Genomic DNA, 27195 nt, shown 5'->3' on the forward strand with positions numbered 1-27195 from the left:
AACAAATCACTGGGAATTTACATCTGATTACCATAGGTTCATTCTCTCATATTACAAGGCTCAAAGTTACAAGGAGAAATAATATGTACTTGCTGTGTTGGTCTTTTGTTAATATTTTTTTTAAGTTAAAATTAAGTGTTACTTTTCTGAGGAAGTAGCCAGAATAATACTCTCTCAAATTCAGAAATGTACTGGCACAAAGTCAAAGTTATTTCTAACCACATGATACTCTTTTGTCTGCCAAGATAGCTTGACAAGCTTAATATCTGAAGGCAGGCCTATGTGATAATCCCAGCAGTATTCCGGGGATAAGATTTTAGTGAGTTTGTTGAGAAGGAAATACTTGTTTAGATGGTTTTCATCATGCCTTTGGGTTTTTACATCATTTTTCTTGTCCTTGAGGACTCCCTTGAAGCACTCCTGGGCGATGTTCAGGACCTGAGTGGGTGCTCCCCCTGAAATGGCCGCGTGATAATAAAAATCCCCTCTGCCTAAGCGAATGTATGCTGCAGACTCCTTCCACCTCTCCTAGGTGAACTTACGGGGATCTGCCTTGTACCACCAGGACTGTAGCTTTGCTCACCAACTCGCCCAGGGTCTCCACTCCAAACCTGGTCCATCTCCACGCAGAGGAGGAAGTCAGCCTCATGCCAGATGTGGGCCACGATGTGCTCCCCAATGGTCTTCACGCGCATCCTGAGGATGTCTGACCAACTCCTTTCAAACACAAGCGTTTGAGATCAAAGGCTTGATCTCAAACACTTCGATGGAGTGCAGAGGACTCAGCTCTATCAAAGGCATCCTGGAGACATCATCCACCATGATGTAAAATATGACTGTGGCTAACCATGAAGTGCTTATTAGCAGACTTTTAACAACTCCTCCAAGTAATGCCCAGTGTAACTTCCGACAGCAAAAACCGTCAGGCCGATGGTAATTTTCTGTTTGGCATAATAATCATCCCAGATGGCTCTGTTGTGAGTGCCTTCCCACACTACAGGCGCCTTCCATTCCGTCATGGTCACAACCTCGGGGCATCTAAGTGGGTTGAATCAGTCCGAGAGATGAAGCTTTCTTTCGTCTTCCTTTCTCTGTTCCTTTTCTTCTTTGTGGTAACCATTGTTAAGCCATTTTGGAAACCACCAACTCTTCTGAATGCTGCTGCCACCAACTTCGGGGTTTTTTGACGGGTTTATCCAGAACAGAGAGCCTTCTGGGCTGTGACTGTATTCCCCACACACAACAATGACAGCTGAGACAACCAGCATTGACAGAATTACTTTTCCTTTGACATTCATTCTTTTCTCCGCATCGTCTGCTCCTCTCCTCCCAGAGTAAAAGGCAAAACCCACCAAGCTCTATTGAGCTCTGCTCTGCAGAAGGAGGCAAGACTGGGAGGCAGGGAAGGTCCAGCGCTCCGACTCCGGATGTGTAGAAGCCAGGCGTGCTGGGGGCTGTTGGCAGGCGCCTCTGCCGTGTGCCTGGGCGGGGCGGGGGCGGGGCGGGGGCGGGGCGTGCCGGGGTGGGGCGTGGTGGGGCGTGGTCTGGGGGCAGGGCGTGGTGGGGCGTGGCAGCATGGCGGGGCGTGGCGGGGGCGGGGTGTGGCGGGGGCGTGGCGTGGCGTGGCGGGGGCGTGGCGTGGCGGGGGCGGGGCGCGGCTCCTCCCTCTTGGGCTGCAGGCAGGGGCCACTGGGCAGCCATGGTACACGCCCGCTCTGCCCGGCCTCGGCCCTAGGCCTTACTTTTGATTTCTTTCTTCTTCCACCATCATCATCCAGTCCTTCAGCAATTTCTGTCTTCTAGCTCTGTCTTCAAAAACATTCCCAAGTCTTATCACCTTCCCGCCGTCTTCATTACTAACACCCATCCATCTCTCGCCTAGGCTTCCTGCAGTAATCTCCTAACTAGTTGCTTCAACTTGGAAAAGGTTAAGTGGTTTATGTCACATTCCCAACCATCCCTCCCTCTCCAGGTGGCCTCCTGTAGCACTCAGAATGAAATCCCGCCTCCTGGCCATGACTGAGCTGTGTGTGACCTGCCCCGTGGTCTGTTTCTTAGCCGTTTCTTCTTGACCATGCACCTAGCCTCATTGTTCTATTTTTGACTCCTTCAACATGCCAAGTCCATTTTTGCTTTAGGTCTCTTTGTACTAATTATTCCTTCAACCCAAAATGCTCTTCCAGTTTTTTTTGGCTGCACTGGGTCTTAGGGCATGTGGGCTTTGTTGCCCCATGACATGTAGGATCTTAGGACCCCAACCAGGGATTGAACATGTGTCCCCTGCATTGGAAGGCAAATTCTTAACCACTGGCCCACCAGGGAAGTCCCTGTTCTTCCTATCTTCATGTGCTTCACTTTTTCTTATTCTAATCTTATTTTAAATAGAACCAGCCCAGAGAGGCCTTCTCTGACAACTCACTGTAAGATTGCTGTCTGGGGATTTCCTTTGTGGTCCAGTGGTTAAGACTCTGTGCTTTCAATGCAGGGGGTACAATTCCGATATCTGGTTGGTGAATGAAGATCCCATATGCCACATGCTGCAGCCAAATAAAATAAAATTGCTGTCTGGATACACTCTGTCCTTTCCTTTTATTTTTGTTCTCTACTGACAGTTGCCACTATTTTATATTTTTCTTGTTTATTTATGTATATGCTCCTTTCCCCTATCCATTCCTTGCTCTCTTTTCTGTTCAGCTAGGATGTATACTCTGTGAAGGGTGTGGGGAACTTTGTCTGCCTGTTCATCACTGTTTCCTGGGCTCCTGGTCAATGTGACTTGCACAGAGAATATGCTCACTAAAAATGTATGGAACGATGAATATGTTTTTCTCATCTATAGAATGCAGAGGGAAATACTTAGTTTCAGAGTTGTTGAGGACTTGCATTATCCAATCTAGATGATGTGTCTAAAGTGAGTGGTTCTGTGTCTAGCACCTTCTGCTTAATAAATAGAAATGATATTATTTTTAAAGTAGCCAGCTCACTATAGACATTCAGCAAAAATTACTTCTCTTTTCTTGCAGTCTGGGTCCTGTGTAGTATTTTATATTGAAATCAACCTGTACTGTGAACAAGGTAAAAAAAGTACTTCCCAATTAACCTTTTTTTCCCCTAAAGAAAACATTTAAAACCTGCTGTTCAGTGATTAGTCAACATCAGTTAGTTTAGAACCATTATTAATGTCACTTCTCCCTCCCCCTCCTCCAATACACACAGGGACACTGCATTATAATAAGGTTTGGCTTTCCCCTGGGAAATCATTTTCTTTCTTCTCTTTGGTTATATGATCTTTGCCAATTAACTCTCCTCAGGATCAAAGTGTTTTGGGGTTTGGTTTCCTTATCTTGGTGTTTAGGTTCTCTAAAAACTATTCCTGGCTTTTGCATGTTCTGATCAATATTTCTTTTGCATTTATTTAATAACTATTTGCTCAGGATCTCCTCAGTGCCAGGCAGTGGGGATAGAGACAGAAATTCATAGGCACCTCTGTCCTTAAGGTCTAGTGTGGGAAGCAGGATCCCTGAACCAGTGAGGATAATGAAGTATCTATGAAGGGAGTCTCATAGCACACAGTGGAAGTGTAAAGGAGAGAGGGGCTAATTCCCACGGGGGTGGGTAGAGGTGTCCAGAGTTGGGTGATTGTTCACCGGCAACAAGGAGAGAATGGCCTGCTGTGAGTAGAGATGTGGAGAGATGAACCTGTCTCAGGGGCCACACTCTGGGAGCTTGGCATGGCTGTGTGATCATCGTGGCAGTGGTAACTCTAAGGTCATGAGAAATGAAGCCAAAGAGATGAGCAGGGACTGGGTTATGGGTGGCTCTGTGTGCCTTGCTAGGGAATTTGAACTTTCCAACAATGACTGGTTTATAAGTACCTAAAAGTTTTTTTTTTTTTTTGGTTACTTTTTATTTTGTATTGGGATATAGCTAGTTAACAATGTTGTGATAGTTTCGGGCTGACAGTGAAGGGACTCAGACATACACATACACGTATCCATTCCCCCCCAAATTCCCCTCCCCTTGAGGCTGCCACACAGCATTAAGCAGAGTTCCACGTATAAGCATCTGAGATTTACTGGATGCCAGGCTCTCTTCTTCATGCTTTGTTGTATTAAATCTTTTCATCTGTAAAATAACCCCATGATGTAGGCACTGTTATTATCCCTATTTACAAATAAAGAAATGTGGGCACCGAGGGAAAGGGAACTTGCCCACAGTCGCCCAACTCTTCAGGGCAGAGACAGGACTCAGACTCGGGCAGTTTGGCTCCTAGGTTTACCTCCTTCACCAGGGCCCTGTCCTTCCTCTCGCAGAGGGCTTGTGTGGGCAGCCGGGATCTCCGAGGAGTTTGAAGTCTGGGAATGGCATGGTCAGATTAGTTCTTTGGAAATATTAAATTAATATTGTAGTGGAGTAGTCGCATCGCATCTTGTCCACGGGTTCATTTCCAAAAACTTCTAAGGAAAAGAATGCAATGTGACTTTTTACCTTGATGTAGCCGGTATCTGAATAAGGTTGGCTGTGTTCACAGTGGCATCTTATGTCTTCATCAGCCCAGCCCAGCCGCTTTCCCCCAGCTTTGTGACAGAGAACAGAGGCTTTGCTAGACACACATGGAAGAGATGAACAGTGTTTGTCTCGAGGGGCCCTGGTGTTTGAAAAGCCCCAAAGTGTCACACTCGTGCAGAAACTGAGCCCGTCTATGAGGAAAGCAGACTCAACCTTGCCTCCCTGTCTGCAGGCAGCGGAGCCCAGGGGTTGCTTATGTAGGGATCCCTGTTTCTCTTCCTGGAGGGATCCTTGCTGGTGAGGTTGTCAGCGGTGTCAAGGAGGTTAAATATGCTGGCTCAAGCAACCAGTTGGATTGGATCGCTTCAAGGTTTTCCTGATTAGAAAACTTGGTCCATTGTTGTATCTATTATCTTTTCTTTCTTTAATTTTATTTTTAATTAAAAAATTTTTTATTTAGGCTGTGCTGGGTCTTTGTTGTGGCTCATGGGAGCTTCTGTAGTTAGTTGCAGTGTGAGGGGCTTCTCTCTAATAGCAGAGCACGGGCTCTCAAGCGCATGGGCTCAGTAGTTGTCGTTCACGGGCTTCATTGTCCAGCAGCATGTGGGATCTTAGCTCCTCGACCAGGGATCGAACCCTTCACTGGAAACAGGATTCTTAACCATTGGGTCACCAGGGAAGTCCCCCTTATCTTTTCCAAATCTGAGAAATTCCTTCTAATTTACAACAATGTCAGCTTTAGCAGCACAGCACTCTCCATGCTCCTGGCTTATGGCTATTGATACAGGCCTAAGAAGGCTGAGCGCTGAAGAACTGATGCTTTTGAACTATGGTGCTGGAGAAGACTCTTCAGAGTCCCTTGGACAGCCAGGAGATCCAACCAGTCCATCCTAAAGGAAATCAGTCCTGGGTGTTCATTGGAAGGACTGATGTTGAAGCTCCAGTATTTTGGCCACCTGATTCTAAAAGATGACTCACTGCAAAAGACCCTGATGCTCCGAAAGATTGAGGGCTGGAGGAAAAGGGGAGACAGAGGATGAGATGGTTGGGTGGTGTCACCGACTCCATGGACGTGAGTTTGAGTAAACTCCGGAAGACAGTAAAGGACAGGGAAGCCTGGCGTGCTGCAGTCCATGAGGTTGCAAAGTCAGACACAACTTAGCGACTGCATAACAACAACACAGGCCTAAGAGTCTTCCGCAGGTGTTAGGAACTTTGATCATTCCAGCTGTTCTGCCACCATGGTATGAAATTGCTGTTTTGTTTGTAGTCAGACATTGTATGAAGTCAGTTCTCCTGACAGCATTCGAAAAAACCCATTGGTATATGTTCCTACAGGTCTTTGTTATGTTTTCTGATTTTAAAAATTGAAATGATTTTTTTAAACTACTTTAAAGGAAATCTTGTCGTGATTACAGTGATCAAAACCAAACTAAGTCATGTTCTGCTTAGGAAAAAGAGACAGGGAGAACACATCAAAATGTTGGCAGTGTTTGTGTTGCTTTTGGTAATTCCTTTTTCTATGTCTTCAGCGTTTTTAAAAAATGTGTCTATGGCATATGCAAAATGTTAAAACTTGTTTAAAAGGTGGGGAGGATGAAACTTAAAAAACAAAAAACTCCCTGTGATCTCATAAACTAAACGCAGTATATGTTCTTGCTTTGGAAATGCCCTTGTTCACATCCATGCTTACTTTTTATAGCTGCAGTCCTGATAAATGCAGCTTTGTGTATTCTTTTAGTTTTGTAGCCTATGTTCAACATTATTTCATATTTCTACATAGTTTTCATAACTGGCATTTCTAATAGCTGCCCTGCATTCCATGGTGTTGATGTTCCATACAACACTGCCTGAGCTGGACAACTGGATTGTTTCCAGTTCTTTTAGGTAAGATGTAGTGAGCATTTCTGTTCATATTGCATTTTGAGTTTGTTCCTTAAAGTGAATTTCCAGAAGTGAGTTCCCAGCATGGAAAGTGTGAATGCAGTTATGGCTTTTGGTTTGTACCCATAGGAAGATTCTGCTTTCAGGAGAGCTAATTAAATGTGGATGGTCCCTGGCTGACTATGTGTCCACCTGTTCCATGTCTCCCTTATCAGTATTGAGTCCCTGTATTTTAATAAAGTGTTTTATTTCTAAATAAGTCGTGTTTATTGAAGAAAGTTTAGAAAAGATATAAATAGATCAAGAAGAAAATAATCTATAACCCCAGGAAGCATTTTTAAAATGTATTTTCTTCTACGTATATGTTTCATAATGTTACATCATGTGGTTCAATATAACCATTTCTGCACTGTTAGAAGAGGCTTTACCTGCTCCGTTTTCGTTTTCGGGGACTATTCTAAGTAATACTGCAACGAACTTTCTTTGTGCGCTACTGTGAATAAATCTGTGTGTACATCTTGGAATCATTCCTTAGGGAAAACTCCCAGAAGCAAAATTGCTAGATCAAAGAGCGTGGATGTTGTTAAGGCTTTTGATAAATATTGAAGGCCTGCTAGTGAGGACAGTCGTTCCTTGTTACACTTAACCTGGTTAGACATCGCTGGCTGGGTGAGAGGGGACAAGGGCTGGATCCAGGCTGGTGCAGCAGAGACAAAGGTACAGTGGAGGCAAGTATTCAGGCTACATTTCTTTCTTTCTTCTTTCTTTTTCCATTTTATTTATTTTTGGCTGGACTGCATTGCTTTTGTGCAGGCTTTCTCTAGTTGTGGTGAGCAGGAGGCTACTCTCTGACTGTGGTGTCTGGGCTTCTCGTGGCGTGGCGTCTCTCGGGGCGCACAGACTCTGGGTGCATGGACTTCAGTTGCAGCTCAGTAGTTGTGGCACAGGCCTGACTTGCTTTGAGGCGTGTGGGATCCTCCCAGATTGGGAACCCATGTCCCCTGCACTGGCAGGTAGATTCTTATCTACTGCACCACCAGGGAAGCCCCAGGCTACCTTTCTGACAGCACACCAGCAAGCCTTGGCGACAAATGGCTTGTGGCCTTGTGTGTGTGTGTGTGTGTGTGTGTGTGTGTGTGTGTGTGTGTGTGTGTGTGTGTGTGTGTGTGTGTGTGTGTTGCAAGGATACAGATAAGGGTCTTCCCTGGTGGCGCGGTTGCAGGAAACCTCGGTTCCATCCCTGGGTCGGGAAGATCCCCTGCAGAAGGGAATGGCAACCCACTGCAGTATTCTTGCCTGGAGAATTCCATGAAGGAGCCTGGCACGCTACAGCCTATGGGATCGCAAAGAGTCAGACACAACTGGGCAACACGCATACAGATAAGATAATTTTTAGGACAGCAAACCTGAGGCCTTCTATAGATGTAAAAGGTTATTGATAGTAATAGTCACCAAGAAATCTCACCCCACAGGCCTGTTTCAAGGATGAAATAGGCTGATGTGTATAAAGCATCTACGCTCTAGACAAATAGGCATTCTTCTGTGTTGACAGGGGACCTGGCAAGGTGATGGGACATAAAACTTGGGAGAATTGCTACATTTTATCCTCCTCCATTTGAGTCACAGAGCATGTGGACATTTGCTTCCTTTTTCCTTTTCTTCTGCTTCCAGTGAGGAGGGAATCTGTTTAATAGCTGAGGGTAGGGTCCAGCCTGGGGTGACAGGGAAGGAGATACCCCCATCCGTGGTCTGCCTTGGGGGGAAGAGCTTGGGGCTGAAGCTCTGACCTCTGGTCGCCTGGCCCAGCCGCGCTGAATCTCAGCCGCGGGGAGGAGCCTAAGGATGCTGATAACGAGGCCCTTCCGCCCAGCCAAACAGGCGCAGGAAAGCTTCTGCGGAGGAAAGATTAGACACACTCCCTCATTTACAGAATGTGGAGAACAGACCTTCCCCGCCTCCCCGGAGCTCTTGGCGGGTGGTATTGTTTATTGTTGGAGGAGGACAACAGAGGGAGCCTGGCAGGCTTGTGCAGAAGCCGGAAACAGCAAGTTGGGTCTGGGAAGGCGTTTTCTTAGATCAGTGCAACAAACATGTTTTGCAGACAGAAGCTCCCCATCTTGGAAAGGGATTAAAGAGTGGAAGGCTATCTTCCTTCTCCCCGGAGACGAGGGGCCTGTACCACCCTTTGTATCCGTGACTCTCCAGCAAGCACCTGTTCTCAGGTGCTAAGGTGCAAACCAAATTAGCTGTGCCTCCCGGGGGAGTGCGCGGAACCGGGGCCCAAGTGGGTGGGGGGCGGCCCTCCTCCTCGTCCCCTTCTCTGTGGGGAAATACATCTGGGCCCAGGGCAGTGACGCCTTCTCACCGCGCAAGTCAAAGAGCGTTGTTTACTTAAGCAGGATCGTTCCGATGTGGCCTTTGGTGAACTGTTCTCGTGAAGTGCCGTTCCTTGGGTTACTTTTCACTTTCCTTATTCCTCTGGATTCCCAAATCCATTTTGTATTTCGAGGAAAGAGGAAAATATGGAAGATAATGTGTACGAAGAATAAAATATCTTACTGTCTTGCCTTTGAAAATAATACTCAGTCCTACTTTTTTTTTTTTTATCTTTATTTTTCATGTGTCTCAAAAAATATTCTTGGGACTTCTGGTGGTCCAGTGACTGAGACTGTGCTTCCAAAGCAGGTGGCCCAGGTTCGATCCATGGTCAGGGAACTAAATCCCACGTGCTGCAACTAAACAGCCTGCATGCTTCTAAGAAGTCCTGGAGCAGCACCCCCCCGCCCAAAAAGAAATCTCAGAGGCTGCTTTTTTTTCTCTTTTTCCTCCCTTTTATTGGGTTCATAATACCCCTCCCCAGCTGGAAACACAAGCAAACCCAGGGCTGCTTTTGACCTCCTCCCGTCCACGGGTCCCTGCCGGCCTCCCTGGTGGTTAGGCCCCAGCCTTGCCCAGTAGGATTTATATTTGTGGACTTTATTTGCCCTGACAGCAGCTCTGACTTAGAATCAGGGGACCCAGGTGTCTCTTCTGACTGTGGCTTGCAGGCTGTGCAGCTTGAGGCAAGTCACTCTTCGTCCTTTCAAAGCCCATTTCTGTAACATGGGGAGAAGAAGACAGGTTCCCCCTGCTTCCTCAGGAAGGCTCTGTGTCAGAGCCCAGTGATAGCAGTTTCTGAGCAGCAGTACACGAGCCTCGTGGGCAAGAGTTTTGTTTTTATTAGGGACACAAGTAGCCTATCGTTCTCCCCGTTGGATTTGGCCGTCACACACATGATGGATACTTGGTTTTAAAGGAATTTGGCGTGAAAGAATGAGCCCGCCATGTAGAAAGACGTGGTTTAATATACACCACAAGCTGGAAAAGGCAACTCCAGAAGCTGGGTGGGACATGCCTTAAAGGGTCTCTGTTACAGTAAGGGGTGCTGCAGGGCGAAGAGAAAACAGAAAGAGACAGACAGAGCACCTCCAATAGACATTTTTAAAAGGGCCCCTTTCCCTGTGTTAGGATAGCTACCTTGTCTTTTAAGCACTATTGTAAGACTGAATGAAAGGGCAGAGGATAATTTTTTTTTTTTTTTTTTAATATTTATTTGGCTGCACTGGGTCTTAGTTACAGCAAATGGGATCTAGTTCCCTGACCGGGAATCAAACCTGGGCCCCCTGCCTTGGGACTGTGGAGTCTTAGCTACTGGACCATCAGGGAAGTCCCTCTAATTTATTAAGAGTTGGAGGTTATCTTCTTTCCCAAAAAGAGCTAGATACTACAGTCTCTCCAAAAGCAGACACTGTACTAGTTTTCTTCTGTAGTTTTTCTGGAGATGTTTCTGCAGATGTGCTGGGCTGTGTTAAGTCGGCTTCAGTCATGTCCGACTCTGCGACCCTGTGGACTGTAGCCTGCCAGGCTTCTCTGTACCTGGGATTCTCCAGGCGGGAATACTGGAGTGGGTTGCCCTGCCCTCCTGCAGGGGATCTTCAGGGATTGAACCCACCGTCTCTTACGCCTCCTACATTACAGGCAGACTCTTTACCTCTAGTGTCACCTGGGAACACATGCAGATGCAGTTAATTAATTATGTGCCCTCTGTTCAAACTACGGGCTTCCGCAGTGGCTCAGTGGTAAAGAATCTGCAGTGCAGGAGACTCTGGAGAGACGGGTTTGATCCCTGAGTCAGGAAGATCCCCTGGGGGAGGAAGTGGAGAATCACTCCAGTATCCTTGCTGGGAAAATCCCATGGACAGAGGAGCCTGGCGGGCTACAGTCCATGGGGTTGCAAAGAATCAGACACGACTCAGCAAGTGAGCGCAGCAGCAGCTTTTCACACTACGCACACTCTTCTCCACCTTGCTTCTTTCACTTAATGTATTTTGCAGACTGCGTGGAATATTGATGTATAGTTTTCACAGTCTGTACAACTATTTTGCTGCTGATGGAGTTAGGCTGATTTCATATTTGCTATTATAAACAGTGTTGTAATATATCCCACCCCGTGTGTCTTTGCACATATGTATTAGTATCCGTGCAGGATAAATTCCTCGAAGTAGAATTGTTGAATCAGAGGGAGTATAATAGTCTTTTTAGTTTTCAGTCAGTATAGCCTTCCGTAGAAATTGCATTGGTTTGCCTCCCACCAGCAGTATACAGGTGCCCCATTTCTCTATACTCTGTCCAATACAGAGTGAACGTTGCCAGTGTGATATGAAAAATGGCCTCTGATTACAAATTCATTGTAGTTTTCATCATAAATTATAATTTATAAATCCATTATAGTTTGAATTTACTCATGAGCGAGGCTGATTTTTTTTTTTAATGTAAGTACCATTTTAATTTCATCTGATAAACTGTCTCCTCATGTCTTTTACCCTTTTTTTCTATTGGGTTATTCATCTTTTCCTATTGATTTATAGGAAATTAGCCCTTAGTTACATGCATTTCAGATATTTTAGTTCATCTTTGTTTTATGATGCAGAATTTTTAAAAATTAGTCAGATGGGTCAATATCTTTACTTAATGGCTTTGAGTTTGTGCAATTCTTAGAAAACCTTCCTCACTTTAAGATTTCTGTATTTATGTATATCATGCTTTCTTCTAGCACTTGCATGTTTTCATTTTTAAAGATCCAAATCTCTAATCCATCTGGAATTTATTTCAGTTAGAGGAGTGAGACAGGATTCCAGCTTAATTTTTTTCACAGAAAAACATGGGTTTTGAATCCTGGCACTTTAGCTCATTAGCTGTGTAATTTTAAACAAATAAGTTAACCACTCTGAACCTCAATTTCTTTATCTGTGGAATAGGAATAATAATGCCTACTTAGTGAGGCTATTGAAAAGGTTAAATAAGATTATGTATGGAAACAGAAGAGTTCCTGGCATATAATTAAGTGTTCAAATCATGGTCCAAATACCCAGGAACCTGGGAAAACAGAGGGTGTTCCCACAAGGGGAGAAGTTTGAGGTGCGTGGGATACAGAGGTCACCTTGCAACTCACCAGCGTGTGACTTAGGGTGAATCACTTAAACCCTTGGTTTCCTCACCAGCATAATGAATGATAAGAACCAGTTCTTGTGGAGAGGTCCAGATTAGATCATGTCTGTGAAAGCATTTGGTCAACTGTAAAGGGCCGTGACAAAGATGCCGGAGATTATGGCCCGATGAATGAGAAGCAGCCACGGCACAGGTGGGTGTTTGCCATCCCTGGCCGGGGAGAATAATTAACTTGCAATAACCTGAAATTAGCAGCTGATGTAAAGCAAGTGAGCTTGCAGTGCTTGATTATAGTAATGTTTAGTAATTGCCTTCTCGTAATTAAGCAATAATGAGCTTCCTGAGACAGAAGCTTGTTAGAGCAAAAGACAGATCAAGCCCTTCCAGTTCGACGTACGCTTCATGAACACCGCCAGGGGAGTATGCAGACATGAGTACCCTGTTGAAGTGTGGTCCTTGTCTTTAAGAGCAGACGGGAGGAGCCGTTGACATGTAGGGCACAGCAACCTGCCGCAGACAGGGCACGTGTGGAGATAAACTTGGAGGAGAGTCCGCAGTGCCCCCTGATTGTCCAGGAGGGGGAGAACCACTTTCTCAGCCCTGTGTGTCTGTCTGCACGCAGCCCCTGCAGCCCGGCCCAGACCGGAGAGCCCCAGCTCAGTAATACTTTCTTCAGATGTCACTGGTTGCCCTTTTCTAGTCCTCATTTGGTGGTTTTGGATTCATCAGTCTCCTATCTTGTTTCTCGGGCCCTACCCATCTTCCTCCACTGCTGGGGCTGTGTTCAGGATCTCTCTGTTTCTCCTAGACCTGATGAGTCCAATTTTTCCCAGGGTAGGAATTGCTAGATAAAGTGTAGGATGCCCGGTTAAACGGAGAAGGCAAGGGGACCCCACTCCAGTACTCTTGCCTGGAAAATCCCATGGATGGAGGAGCCTGGTAGGCTGCAGTCCCTGGGGTCGCTAAGAGTCGGACATGACTGAGCGACTTCACTTTCACTTTTCACTTTCGTGCATTGGAGAAGGAAATGGCAACCCACTCCAGTGTTCTTGCCTGGAGAATTCCAGGGATGGGGTAGCCTGGTGGGCTGCCATCCATGGGGTTGCACAGAGTCGAACACGACTGAAGTGACTTGGCGGCGGCAGCCTGGTTAAATTTGAATTTCAGATAAACAACTAATAACTTTATAGTAACAATATAAAGTATGTTCTATGCAATATTGGGGTTATACTTATCTACTAAAAATTATTCATATGTCCCATGTAATATTTAGAGCAAACATACTGCAGTTTATTTGTTGCTATCTGAAATTGAAATTTAACTGAGTCTGTACCTCCTTCCAACTTCCCTCCCATCCTTCCCTCCTCCCTCCCTCCATCCCTCTTTCTAAAACCCTATCTGAATAGCCCTGATTTCAAATGCTAGAAAATAGCATTTACCACACTCAAGTTTCATGGAGTCCAAGTGGCAAGGGATAGTAAAAGGTATTAATCTTAGATTTTTCAGCTAAAATCATGTTTGGTAAATCCTGGATTAAACAGTTAACCAGTTTTCTTCATTGTAGAAAAGTTTTCAGAACCTTTTAAGTCTCCAGCCCTGGGTTATAGTATTTAGTGTTTCTCGAAGTTATGTCACTGTCCGCCCCCCCCCCCCCCCTTCCTGCGTTTTTAGGGTCATAGGAGCAAATGTTGAGTGAATGCTGATGGGCCTTCCGGGTGTCTGTTCTATTTGCAGACCATGAGTTCTGATTTGAGGTTTTGGAAAAATAGCCCTCAGTGTGTAAGTCACTCAGTCGTATCTAACTCTTTGTAACCCTATGAAGTGTACGTAGCCCGCCAGGCTCCTCCGTCCATAGGATTTTGCAGGCAAGAATAGTGGAGTGGGTTGCCATTTCCTTCTCCAAGCCCTCTGTAGAAAATAAAAAAGAGTTTGTATAATATTGTGATTCTGTTTTTGTTTTAAAAATCTGTACATTAAAAAATAAACACATTGATGTGAGAATATATATATTAAAAAAGCTAAAAGACTGTAGAACAAATTATTAACTGTACTGTCCCCAGGGTGGGTGTGGGTAGGGAAAGAGATTTTCCCTAAAGACTTTCTTTCCTTCTTGTTTGACTATATGCTCTGCAATCAGTATATATGACTCTTGACTGAGGGTTAGGGATTTTTAAAAGTTTGATTATTTTTTTTTAAAGTTTGATGATTATACTTTTGAAAACATTTGATTATTGTATATTTATTTACATACTGCTTTTCTGTTTATTTCCTGATTTGCAACTCAGTGATATAGGTTCTAATGTTGTTGTTTAGTCACTAAGTTGTGTCCGACTCTTTGCGACCCCATGGACTGTAACCCTCCAGGCTCCTCTGTCCTTGGAATTCTCCAGGCAGAAATACTGGAGTGGGTTGCCATTTCCTTCTCCAGAGAAATCTGCTGGGCCCAGGGATTGAACCCACATCTCCTGCTTGGCAGGCAGATTCTTTACCACTGAGCCGCCAGGGAAGCCTCATAAATCCCCGCTTTATGGATGAGGGAACTTTACACAGCTCTTTGGCTGACCCAGGTCTCTCGCTTTCCTGGAACACTCATGCTGCCTTTTTGGGTTAGCGAAGGGGCGGCACGTGCAGTGCTGGGGAGGGGCTCCCCTGGGGAGGGGCCACGGCTCCTGTTCACCCACACCCTCGGTTTATAGAGCAAGGTTGAGACCTTGAGCAGGAGAAGGACCTGCATGAGACATACAGCTTTTGAACAAGGACAAGTCCCCCAAATACCATTTTCTTTGTCGGGGGCTGGGGGACAGAAGGCGGGGCAGGGATCTGGCCCTGTGTTCACTGGAAGCCTTGACTTTTATTGGTTGTGCTGAGCCCAAAAGAGCAGGGGGAGAATGTTCTGATGTACAGCAGTGAATACAGTTTGTTTTGTTTTTTGAAAAGGTCACTTTGATAAGTGCTTTTATGTTGCCAAAATCACATTGCTTAGAATGTTTTTTTTTTCCTTTTAAGCTTTTCACAGTACATCTTGTTTCTTTATCTTTTTAAAAATATATATTTCAGCATGATTTATTTATTTATTTGTTTTTGATTGTGGTGGTTCTTAATTGCTGCGTGGGCTTTTTTCTAGTTGCAGAGAGTGGAGGCTACTCTCTGGTTGCAGTACGTGGGCTTCTCATTGCAGGGCCTTCTCTTGTTGTGGAGCATGGCCTCTAGGGCATGCCCGGCTTCAGTAGTTGCAGCAGATGGGCTCAGTAGTTGTGGGTCCCCAACTCTTGAGCACAGACTCAATAGTTGTGGCCCTCAGGTTTAGTTGCTCTGAGGCATGTGAGATCTTCCCCAACCAGGGATCGAACCCATGTCTCCTGCACTGGCAGGGGAATTCTTTCCCATGGAGCCACCAGGGAAGCCCCTCCTTATCTTTTTTAAACTCATTTTTTTTTTTCCCTCATCTGTTTTTCCTTTTTTGAATTTTATGTACGTATCCACTTACTTTGAGCTATTGCGGTATTTACGGTATTTGAGGCTTGACTTGTTTATCTGAGCAGTGTTCCTGTTTATATCCCATGTGCCGACACTTGGTTACAGGACAAACTGGATGGTGGATGTGGTTTGCTGGCGAAAGTCTGGCTCCAGCTATGAAAAGAGACCTGGGCATGGAGGGTGGAGCTATGCTTGTGTGACTGGCGTCAGAGTGAGGCCCTTTCAGTGGGGTGTGCTGCTCCCAGAGCAGGGAGGTTCCAGAACACTGCAGTTCAGAGAGGCCTCGGGGTCCCTTCAGCTTAGCTTCCAGTCCTCATGACAGTTACAGCAGTGCTGTCTACCACCAGGCAGAGGGCAGCAGCATTCTGCTTCAGAAGGAGCTGAAATTAGGAGTTAGTTGCATCTGGCTTTGAGTCCTGGTCTTAAGACTAACTAACTGCATGACTTTAGAATAGCCACTCTGTGCCTCAGTTAGAAAAGGCAGAGGAACCAGAGATCAAATTGCTAACATCTGTTGAATCATAGAAAAAGCAAGAGAGTTCCAGAAAAACATCTGCTTCATTGACTCTGCTAAAGCCTTTGATGGTGTGTTTCACAGCAAACTGTGGAAAATTCTTAAAGAGATGGGAATACCAGACCACCTTACTTGCCTCCTGTGAAACCTGTATGCAGGTCAAGAAGCAACAGCTAGAACTGGACATGGAGCAACAGACTGGTTCCAAATTGGGAAAGGAGTATGTCAAGGCTGTATATTGTCACGCTGCTTATTTAACTTATATGAAGAGTGCATCTTGAGAAATGCTGAGCTGGGTGAAGCGCAAGGTAGAATCAAGATTGCTGGGAGAAATATCAATAACCTCAGATACACAGATGACACCACTCTTTTGGCAGAAAGTGAAGAGGAACTAAAGAGCCTCTTGAAAGACGAGAGTGAAAAAGCTGGCTTAAAACTCAGCATTCAAAAAATTAAGATCATGGCATCTGGTTCCATCACTTCATGGCAAATAGATGGGGAAACAATAAAAACAGTGACAGACTTTATTTTCTTGGGCTGCAAACTTACTGCAGATGGTGACTGCAGCCATGAAATTAAAAGACGCTTGCTCCTTGGAAGAAAAACTTTGACCAACCTAGACAACATGTTAAAAAGCAGAGATGCTAGTTTGCCGACAAAGGTCCATCTAGTCAAACCTATGGTTTTTCTACTAGTCATGTTTGGATGTGAGAATTGGACCATCAAGAAGACTGAGCACTGAAGAATTGATGCTTTTGAACTGTGGTGTTGGAGAAGACTCTTGAGAGTCCCTGGAACTGCGAGGAGATCCAACCAGTCAATCCTAAAGGAAATAAACCCTGCACATTCACTGGAAGGACAGATGCTGAAGCTGAAGCTCCAATACTTTGGCCACCTGATTCGAAGAGCTGACTCACTGAAAAGGACCCTGATGCTGGGAAAGATTGAAGGTGGGAGGAGAAGGGGGCAACAGAGGACGAGATGGTTGAATGGCATCACCAACTGAATGGACATGAGTTTGAGCAAACTCCAGGAGACGGTGAAGGACAGGGAAGCCTGGCGTGCTGCAGTCCATGGCATTGCAGAGAGTTGGACAAGACTGAGTGACTGAACAACAGAAAGTTAGGGATGGTCACAATAGTACCTACCTCATACGTTGTGGGACGTCCCAGGTGGCGCTAGTGGTAAAGAATGTGCCTGCAATGGAGAACCAGGTTTGTTCCCTGGGTTGGGAAGGTCCCCAAGGAGAAGGCACGGCAACCCACTCCAGTATTCTTGCCTGGAGAATCCCATGGACAGAAGAGCCTGGCGGGCTACAGTCCATGGGGTTGTACAGAGTGGAGCGACTTAGAATGCACATACGTTGTGAGGAGTAAATGAGCAAATACATGTAGAAGAATACCTGGCATGTAAGAAACATTGAAGAGAAGAAAATGGCAACCAATTGCAGTATTCTTGCCTGGGAAATCCCATGGACAGAGGAGCCTGGCAGGCTACGGTCCATGGGGTCACAAAGAGTCGAACGCGACTGAATGATCAGACAGCAGGAGCCAGAAATGCTGAATTACAAGAGAAGCCACTGCAATGAGCAGCCTGCGCACTGCAACTGGAGAGTAGCCCCCGCTTGCCGCAACTCGAGAAAGCCTGCCTGCAGCACCAAAGACCCAGCACTGTCAAGAACAAGTTTTTAAAAATTTTAACAAGAGAATCATCGAATAAGTGTCAGCTATTACTAACAATAATAGAACATATAATTCCTAGAATTGTGCTTGGCCAGTGGCATATCTTTCGATGTGTTTGCTCCAAAGTGTGACTTTTGTTGTCAGTTTTGGGGACGGTGTGTAACTGACAACGTCTGAGTGGATTCCCCCTCCCGGGACGCTGTGTCACCACGCGGTGGTTGGTGATGCCTGGGCTGTTCTGTTACTTCCCAAACAGGAAGACTTCCTCAGAACGCAGTTTCCAGACAGTCTTGTGAGCTTTTCACCCAGCGGTATGTTTTCTGTTAAAAATGAAACGGTAACCACAGCCAGTCCCCAGGAGTTTACAGGCCAGTGTTCACCATGGGCAGTCTGCATGTTTAAAGGGACCAAACACTTTCCCTCTCAGAGGTTTATTTAAAAAAAAAACAACCACAACCACTCAATGGAGCACTGAAGTTATTTCTTACAGAAAGAGGCGGGACCTTCACTTTTAGTCTGTGGCTGGCTCCACGTGGTCACTGCCTGCGGCTTGACTGTGAGCATGACTCTGGCCAAGTAACTTCACCTTCTTTCCCTGAAGGTGCATAATTTGGGCTCTGCTGACCTTCTCTTAGGAGCCCTGTGTCTCAGCCCTTTATTTTTGGACATTCCCGTCTTGATCTTCTGCTTTGTTTCTTTGACCTCTGTCCAAGATGGAGAAATCAATGTGTTGCAAATGATCTGAGCACAGAAAAAGCACCTGACCCAGGGCCACATTCTCTTTTCATTGACTTAGGAAGTGTGAGTTGTGGTCTGTGTGTGAGTCACACGGCCACAGATCTTCCTGCTCTCCTTGCACCTAACCCTGAGATTTTTTTTTTTCGCTTTTAACAGCTTTATTGAGTTTTAACCCTTGTGTTTTTAACTGGAGTCTGATCTTGATTCTTATCTAAACTGCTCCAGTGTGGTAGAAAGAATTTCAGATTTGAACCTAGAGGGGAAAAGAAAAGGAAAATCACATTTATTGAGTCTTGCCCTCGTCATTCAATTTGTCAGATTTTTCTGAAGTTGCTAGTATGAGCTGGGCTTTGAGAAAGACACTCTAGGGTGGTGCTTCGGGCATTGTAGGTGCTGGACCCAGGCTCTCTGGGTTTGACTTTCAACTCCATCAGCTCTTTAAGTGGGACCTTAATGACTTCTTAACCTGTGCTTCAGTGTCCCCATCTGTCAAGTTAGGATGTTAGTAGTGTCTACCTGATAGGAGTGTTGTGAGGATTAAATGAGTTAATAATATAGATAGAATGAGGTGATGGTGATGATGATGGTAGTGGTGAAGACAAGAGTGACAGCAATGATGATGATACGGAGGAGCTAGGATCAGGGCTCAACCAGACAGACGCTTCCCTGCTTTCATGCTGCTCACAGTCGTGTATGCACATGCACGCGTGTGCTAAGGGATGCTCTTGGAACGTGAGACAGATATAAATAAAGAAGCCCAGTAGAACTTGGTGAGAGGAGGAGACAGGGGAGGCTCCTTTTGGTGGCATGTATGTTTTGGTGGACTTGAAGCCTGGGTGTTGTCTTTATGTTTGGACTACCCTCACTTGACTCACCTGTAAACTAGGTCACATAAAACACCCGCCTCATAGACTTGTAAAAAGAAATGGAAACAGACATAAAGCGCCAAGTATGGTGCCTGACATATGGTGAGTTGAGTGACCATTTGTGGACCCAGATTCTTGCCAGAGAGATACTTTTCCTCCGCTGTCCCAGGGAACAGAGACCTGCATGTTGGCTTGGCTGTCAGTCATCTTTCCGAGGATTGCTGGAATCCACATAGAAGTTACCCTTGTGCACCTGGAACTCCCCTGGCCCCTTCGCAGTCGCTTCGCAGTGGCCTCTCCCTCCATTCCTGCAGCCCTCAGCCCTCGGAGCTCCGGGGCAGGTGGGCGTCACCCAGGGCTGCCCCGAACCCCCAGGCCCCCTGGCCCCTGCACTCACGGACCCTCCTTTACCGTTCCCTCCAGAGTTGGTCCGCCAGGCTTGTTCATCCTTCACCTTGTGAAATAGGCTCTGCTCCTGGTTTCTTGAATGGTGACTAATTTCGCTATTGTTCTGTAGCTTTTCTCATGTTGATCTCCAGGGCAGAGACTATTTCACCTCTGTATTTCTTATAGGATGACTGTTTTTTAGTGTTTAGTCGCTCAGCCTTGTCTGACTCTTTTGCAACCCCACGGACTGTAGCCCGCCAGGCTCCTCTGTCCATGGGATTTTCCAGGCAGGAAGACAGGAGTGGGCTGCCATTCCCTTCTCCAGGGGATCTTCCCGACCCAGGGATCAAACTCGCATCTCTTGCTTGGCAGGCAGATTCCCTACTTCTGAGCCACAGTGCTATAGTAGGTACTGAGTTGTTTTTACCAGGATGGGGTTTTATGGGTACCAAGGCTGTTTTACATGGTCTTCTTTTTTTCCTTTAAGTTTTCACAACAGTTCTCTGAAGGAGACAAAGCGGGTAGCCTTTTTAGCACAGTTGAGAAACTAAGACCTTTACTTCAGCCATAGGCTCATTAGTTAATTATTTAATGCTACAGAGTAGATATGACTAAGTGTAACTCTGTCCCATGGGCTAGGAAAATAGAGCTGAAAGACGTCATCCGTTCCCTCAAAGATGAGGCAGACATTAGAACAAAGAATGGTATGAAGTTTTAGGACAGAGGAACGGTGAACGTGTTTATTTGGGGAAGATGAGCAGAAAACTCGGAGAGAAAGAGATGCTTCCATCAGTCCCTAAAGGACTAACTTCCAAACATAAAAAGGTTAAGGCGGGGATTGTTTTTTATATAAACTTGATTCCGTACAGTGGCAAGTAATCAATAAACATTTGTAATATGAACACACACACACACACACACAGTGAATGAGCAGGAGGGCTTCCCCGGCAGAGGAAATACTGGTACGTAGCCCAGGGGAATGGAAGGTCGGCACTTTGAGAGGTGCTGTAGCACCCACATGGCTGGCAGGAGGTGAATAGCAGCAGGATGGTGGTTGAGGGGAAGATGGCAGCATCTCCCCCCAGCAGGACCCCAGGTCCCCCAGGACTTGCAAGAGACTGAAAGCTTCCTCCCTTCATTCAGACTCCCAGTCTCTAGCCCTTCCTCCCAGAGGCACTCACAGCATCTACGTAAACCACCTTTCAGTTTTGCATGGGCTCCGGTTCGCTGCTTCCTTGCACCCCCAGCTTGTCTGCGCAGAGGTTCATAATCTCCTTTTTGCAGCTGAAAGAAAACAGCTGACCACAGGAGCGACCTGCGACCCGACTGCTTGGCAGAGTAAAGGTTACCGGGTGAAAGGGCGCCTGTGGTTGAGGGGACCAGGAAGGGATAAAGGCCGTCTGTGACCACACACCTGTGTTCCTCTCTCGGGGGCAGGGTCACGGGAGGGAGCGCTGCTCCTCCGATGAGTCAGCCCCGAGCTTCCCGGGGAGACGGGCTGGAGCAGCTTGAGCTCTGTGGGCAAGTCTGACCAGGCCCATCTCACTCCCTGTGTTTGCCTTGCAGCTGTGTAAATGAGTATGGAAGATTATGATTTCCTGTTTAAAATTGTTTTAATCGGCAATGCTGGTGTGGGGAAGACGTGCCTAGTCCGACGGTTCACTCAGGTAAGAACTCTGGGGTCTGGGTCGGCTTTCTCTGTGTGGCCTGCGGAGCCGCAGGTGGTGGGTTAGTCCCTGAGTCGTGTCTGACTCTTGCAACCCCCGGGGCTGCAGCCCGCCAGGCTCCTCTGTCCGTGGGATTCTCCAGGCAAGGAAACTGGAGGGGGTTGCCATGCCCTCCTCTAGGGGATCTTCCCGACCCGGGGATCGAACTCCAGTCTCCTGCTTGGCAGGCGGATTCTTTATTGCTGAGGCACCAGGGCCTACAGGGTTAGGGGAGCCTAATAGGATGGATGAGCGGTACCCACCCCGGCCTCTTGGCTGCTAGTTCTTAACAAGCCCTTTCCAAGTGTACCAGCTCTATAGCCTAAACTAGAAGGTTTGCTTTTGACATTTAAAATTTTCCATCTTATTTGAAATCTCAGCAGTGGTGAACACGACCACTCCTTCCTCTGTGAAATACCCTTTGCTCTTTTCTTTCCTTTTGTTTTGATTTTTTTAAATTGAGGTATAGTTGGTGAGCAATATTATATGTTATAGGTGTGCAGTATAGTGATTCACCCTTTTTAAAAGGTTATACTCCATTAGAGTTATAAAATATTGGCTGTATTCCCTGTGTTGTGTAAAAGATCCACACAGCTTATTTGTTTTATATGTAATAGTTTGTATAGGCTAGAGCATTTAAACCCTCCCCAGGGAGCAGGCTCAGTGAGTTACCACCAGCCCTCCTAAGCCTCCCATGGCTTCCTCTGGTGAAAGGGGTGAGTGGTTTTGCTGTCAGTCTTCAGTATCAAAAATACCTTTGTTGTGGTTTAATCACTAAGTCATGTCCAACTCTTTGCGACCCCATGGACCACAGACCTCCAGGCTCTGTCCATGGGTTTTTCCAGACAAGAATATTAGAGTTGGTTGCCATTTACTTCTCCAGGGAGTCTTCACAATCCAGGAGTCGAACCCATGTTTCCTGCTTGGCAGGCGGATTCTTTTACCACTGAGCCACTGGGAAACCCATCAAAAATACCTTATTGGATTAAAAAAAACCACCCAGATTACTCGTTAATAATAATACAAATGAAAACCAATAATAATTAAGTGGAAATGAGTCTGGACATCAAGTTAAACTCACATGTTAACTTTTTAACAACTCAAATTCAAATTAAACCACTCAAGCTCCCTGCTGATGCCCTGTCAGTTCCTCCCAGAAAACAGACTGAATCATTTTGGTTTAGAACCAAATATGCTGATTTTTCTAACCTACTCCATGAGCATGAAATGAGAACAATGAAGGAGCATTTGAACCATATTAGATGTTCCCTCTGGGTTGAGTCTTTTGTTCTCAGTACAAGTGCCCTTTGGGGGGCTGCCCTTTTGAGAATTATTGCCAGAGATTATATACCTGATTTTACCCATAAATGGGTGGGAAATCATTCTGAGATTGACCTTCTTTTGTGTTTTCCTGGAAAATGATGAGTGGCATCATTTTCAGGATTTGTCATGCACGACGACATCTTGCATTGTCATCAAGTGCTAGTGGGGAAGTTGAGAATAGCTCTCCTGTCTAAGGCAGAGGGCAGTTTGATGATGGGGAGGGTACACTGGCTTGAGAAGACCTGGACCTTCATCCCAAGTCTGCCCCGGCTCACCTGGGAGCCCTGCCCAGCCTCCCTGCTTTCCTTTGATCCCCAAGGCCCCTTCCAGCTCTGAGAGCCTGTGGTTCTATGGAAAACCGAAGAGGCAGATTGGATAACACAAACAGCTGGAGGGCTGTTTGAGTAATCTTTGGAAATGTGAGGTTTTTCCCAGGATAATGAACACTGAAGAGAACTTGTTAGTAAGCCAGGTATGTGTGTGGTGCTAAGCTGCTTCAGTTGTGTCCGACTCTTTGCAGCCCTATGGACTGTAGCCCACCAGGCTCCTCTGTTTCTGGGATTCTCCACCAAGAATACTGGAGTGGGTTGCCCTTCCCTTTTCCAGAGGATCTTCCCCACCCAGGGATCAATCCCGCATTTCCTGCTTCTCCTGTGTTGCAGGAGGATTCTTTACCACCAAGCCACTGGGAAAACCTCCTAAACCATGGTCTGGTAAAATAAAAAATGACAAACTTACTGGCTTCTGGGTTCAGTCAGCCGCCATGGCATAATATTTGAAACTCCAACTGGTTTTACTTCCACCTAACGTTAGTAATCTTTTCTGCTTTTAGCAAGTGGATGAGACTGCAGAGATGTAGAGAAGTTTGCAGCCCCTTTATCGAAAATTCCCTTGACCTTGTCTTATTACTGAAAGTTCCCTTAGAAATTTTTCAGCCCACTCTTCTCATTTTATAGGTTAAAAAAACCCTGAGGTCTAGAGGAATGAAATGACTTATTAGCAATCTCGTATCATGTTAGTGGCAAGGCTGGGATGAGAAGCTAGATCTTCTAGCTCACAGCTCGATCATTTTTACCTTCTGCATGTTCTCTCCTCGTAGACCATAGGATTCTGGCCTTTCTTATTTAAAAGCCTAATTCTCATCATTAGGAGTAAAAATACCTCCCCACCCCTTTTTTGGTCATACCACTAGGCATGTGGGATCTTCGTTTCCTTACCAGGGATCGAACCTGTGCCCCTGCAGTGGAAGCTTGGAGTCTAAACTACTGGAACACCAGGGAAGTCCAGAAATGTTTCCATTTTTAAACAGTTATATTTAGCAGACTCTTTGTGATCCTATGGACTATACAGTCCATGGAATTCTTCAGGCCAGAATACTGGAGTGGGTAGCCTTTCCCTTCTTCAGGGGATCTTCCCAACCCAGGGACCGAACCCAGGTCTCCCACATTACAGGCGGATTCTTTACCAGCTGAGCCACAAGGGAAGCCCAAGAATATTGGAGTGGGTAGCCTATCCCTTCTCCAGCGGATCTTTCCCAACCCAGGAATCACACCAGGGTTTTCTTCATTGCAGGAGGATTCTTTACCAGCTGAGCTATGAAGGAAGCCCAGCCAGTAAGCCCACCACCCCTTAGTTTTTCTTTTCTGTTTACTTTACACCTCTCTTGGTTCCTCAACTCCACCCCTCCTAGAGTTTATATTTCATAGACAGGAATATGTTTGGTTTTGTTATTTAGTTGACAGTTAAAAAAGGATTGGATTCAGCTGTTTTTGAGGCATGAGGAATTGGGGAATGAAATGATGAGGGAGACATCGGGAAGGGTTTGTTTTATTTTTTGGCATTTGTTCCACTGCAAAACAGCTGGAGCTATAAACTTGAAGCTTGGCAGCCTTGTGTTTGAGCCAAACCAAAATAGAAGAAAATTGATTCAATATTTGTAAGTAGTTATGAGTGTTTATATTTACATGGTTTGCAGACGTGCAGTGGAACATTTGCTGTCGGTTTGATGCTCAGTCTTTCAAGTTCAGACTTTAATTAAAGACCTCTTTTATTAGGGAATAGACTTAACTAATGATGCCCCCAATCTTAGCTCCCAGAGCTAATAAAGTCCATTTTATTTTAATTTCTGAAAATTTCTGGAGTGTGAATGTGAAGAGGGAAGAGAAACTACGTGGAGGGTTTTTTCTTGATAGAATTCCTTCCCTCCAACTTCCTCTCTAAAGCTTATGGGAAATATTATGTAACAGTAAATTACAGTATACATGTAGTTTTACTAAAATCATACCTTTTTAGTTCAGCTTCCAATCTGATGTAAAGCTTTGTTTTGAAGTACTTACGTTAGACCAGAGAGGGACTGGTTTGCCTGAGGTCACCCTGAGCTCCTTAGGCTGCTTGCTGCCTCTTGGTCTGGTGCTATTTCTACTATTCTGTCCCCTTGGATGAATTTATCTTTTTCAGTCGCTGTCCCAGGGTCGCTGGCCCTGATCTCATGTAGTTGTATCTATATGGAGGAAATAGTTATCTCTCTCAGGGGAGAGGGAAATTCAGAGCATCACTGTCTCCTTCATGATTCTTGTGTTGATTTCTCACTTGTTTCTTCATCTTGGTGGCTCACACCCGTGGCTGTTCATGCCCTAGGCTAACACCCAGTTGTAGTCTTCCTGGATCTTATCTTTTACAGCACCTATCCATTTTGCCCTCACCCTAACCATGCCAGTTTCATCCCTACGGCTCCATGTTCCTGAGTCTTATCCTTGTGTCTGATTTTTGTTTCATTCTTTGGAGTTAATTCCCCCGTCCTTTCCCAGTTCTCTTCCTTCCCTCTCTGTCTGCTTCCTCCTTTCTTGGTCCCTGTTTCCCCTTCCTTCTTCTTTCAACATGTCTTTCTCCCCCATTCATCCTCCTTTCTCCTCCCTCAAATCATACACGCAAAGATAAATTAAATAGGGTTCCCATGGCACTAACCAGAGTTCTCTCTTTGGTCAGTTAACTCAGCCAAAGGAAGGGGCTGGCAGTGGGGTGGGGGAGGACTTCATTTAATTGAAAGGTTTGCTTATTGTTATTTTCTATTATTTCTGCTTTAGGGTCTTTTCCCCCCAGGACAAGGAGCCACAATTGGAGTTGATTTTATGATTAAGACAGTGGAGATTAATGGTGAAAAAGTAAAGGTAAGATGCTAAATGTCCAATAAGGCTTTCATTGTGCTATGTAAGAAGAAGCAGTTGTTTTCATAACATTTATTAAATCACCTAGTGGAAACCCACATTGAAAATGACATACTCAGCCATGACAGCTGATTTCCAGACAGAGTTCGTCTGTTCTCTTCATAGGGGCAGGAAGGGGTTGAGGGTGACATGTTTACAGATCAGAAGACAGCAAGATAAGAGCTAAGGCCAGTTTGTCCTGCTCTTGTCATGTCGGATGAGATGTAAAAACAAGGAAGAAATTTCTTTTGGGAATCTCTTGAGTTGGGCTCTTAACACCTAGGTACTTCTTTCTTTCTTTTTCTCTGTCTCTGCCTCCCTGCTTCTCCCTCCCTCCTTTCTTTCCATTGCACACTGCAGGATCTTAGTTCCCCGACCACAGATCGAATCTGGGCCCTCGGCAGTGAAAGCACGGAGTCCTAACCACTGGACTACCAGGGAATTCCCTACTTCTTTCTTAATCGCAGCCTCATTAAAGAGCCTGCTGATTTCTACATTCATCATTCCGTCGTATGAATCATTTATTAGAATTATTCTGTCTCCCACCCTACCATAACCCCTGATAAGCGAGAAATACTAAATTAGGGGTCCGGGAAGGGTCCTACCCCTGCTCTGTGGCCTCTGGGCAGTTTGGTACCTGAAAGAGGTACAGTAGGTTCAGTAACAAGAAAAGGGAGGGAGTATTTTTCAAATGCCTAATATGTGTTGATCCCTCTGCTGCCTTCTTTTACATTTAACTCAATCCTTATTGTAAACCCTGTGAGGTAAGTGCTAAATTATCTTCATTTTGTATTTTTTAGAGAGGTCCAGTGATTTATTTATCCACGATTACACAGTTAGCAAGGGAGGTAGGTGGGATATGAATTGGTTTTATATGAGCCAGTGAGCCCCATCGCCTCCCTGGGGTGAAGGCAGGCATAATAAGCCATTACCTTGGAGCAAGGAAAGAGGGAGATAGTGGAAAGAAATGTGCGGTAAGACTAAGTTACTTGGAAGGAGGGTAGAGGTACTATCTTTGGCGCTATGTCCATCAGAGTGAGTGAGATTCCACAGTCAGACCTTTCAGAGCTGAGTGCCGTGGAAAGAAGGGATGATCCTGGGATCAACAGTACAGTGAGCACTGTGGCATCAGAGTTCCAGCCAGACCCCAACTTCAGCACCTCAACCTCAGCACCCCAACCTCATACCCAACCTCAGCATCCCAACCTCATACCCCAGCCTCAGCATCCCAACCTCATACCCCCAACCTCAGCACCCCAACCTCATACCCCAACTTCATGCCCCATCCTCAGCACCTCAACCTTAGCACCCCAGCCTCATACCCCAACCTCAGCATCCCAACCTCATACCCCAACCTCATACCTCAACCTTAGCACCCCAACCTCATACCCCAACTTCAGCATCCCAACCTCATACCCC

General features: G+C 45.8%; 1 protein-coding gene and 1 pseudogene across 2 annotated transcripts in view; one reads left to right on the top strand and one right to left on the bottom strand.

The window, feature by feature from the left end:
- RAB30 (RAB30, member RAS oncogene family) overlaps positions 1–27195 on the top strand; it is a 101481-nt gene that overhangs the window by 52405 nt on the left and 21881 nt on the right. For both annotated transcript variants that reach the window (XM_065936983.1, XM_065936982.1), the window contains 2 exons: positions 21111–21211; positions 25657–25740. In XM_065936983.1, the coding sequence (XP_065793055.1) occupies positions 21119–21211; positions 25657–25740 (177 nt within the window). In that variant the 5' untranslated portion in view covers positions 21111–21118. The remainder of the gene's footprint in view (positions 1–21110; positions 21212–25656; positions 25741–27195) is intronic.
- LOC136168768 (N-acetyllactosaminide alpha-1,3-galactosyltransferase pseudogene) lies at positions 181–1298 on the bottom strand (annotated as a pseudogene).

This window comes from Muntiacus reevesi, chromosome 5, assembly GCF_963930625.1.
Source record: "Muntiacus reevesi chromosome 5, mMunRee1.1, whole genome shotgun sequence".
Taxonomy (NCBI): domain Eukaryota; kingdom Metazoa; phylum Chordata; class Mammalia; order Artiodactyla; family Cervidae; genus Muntiacus; species Muntiacus reevesi.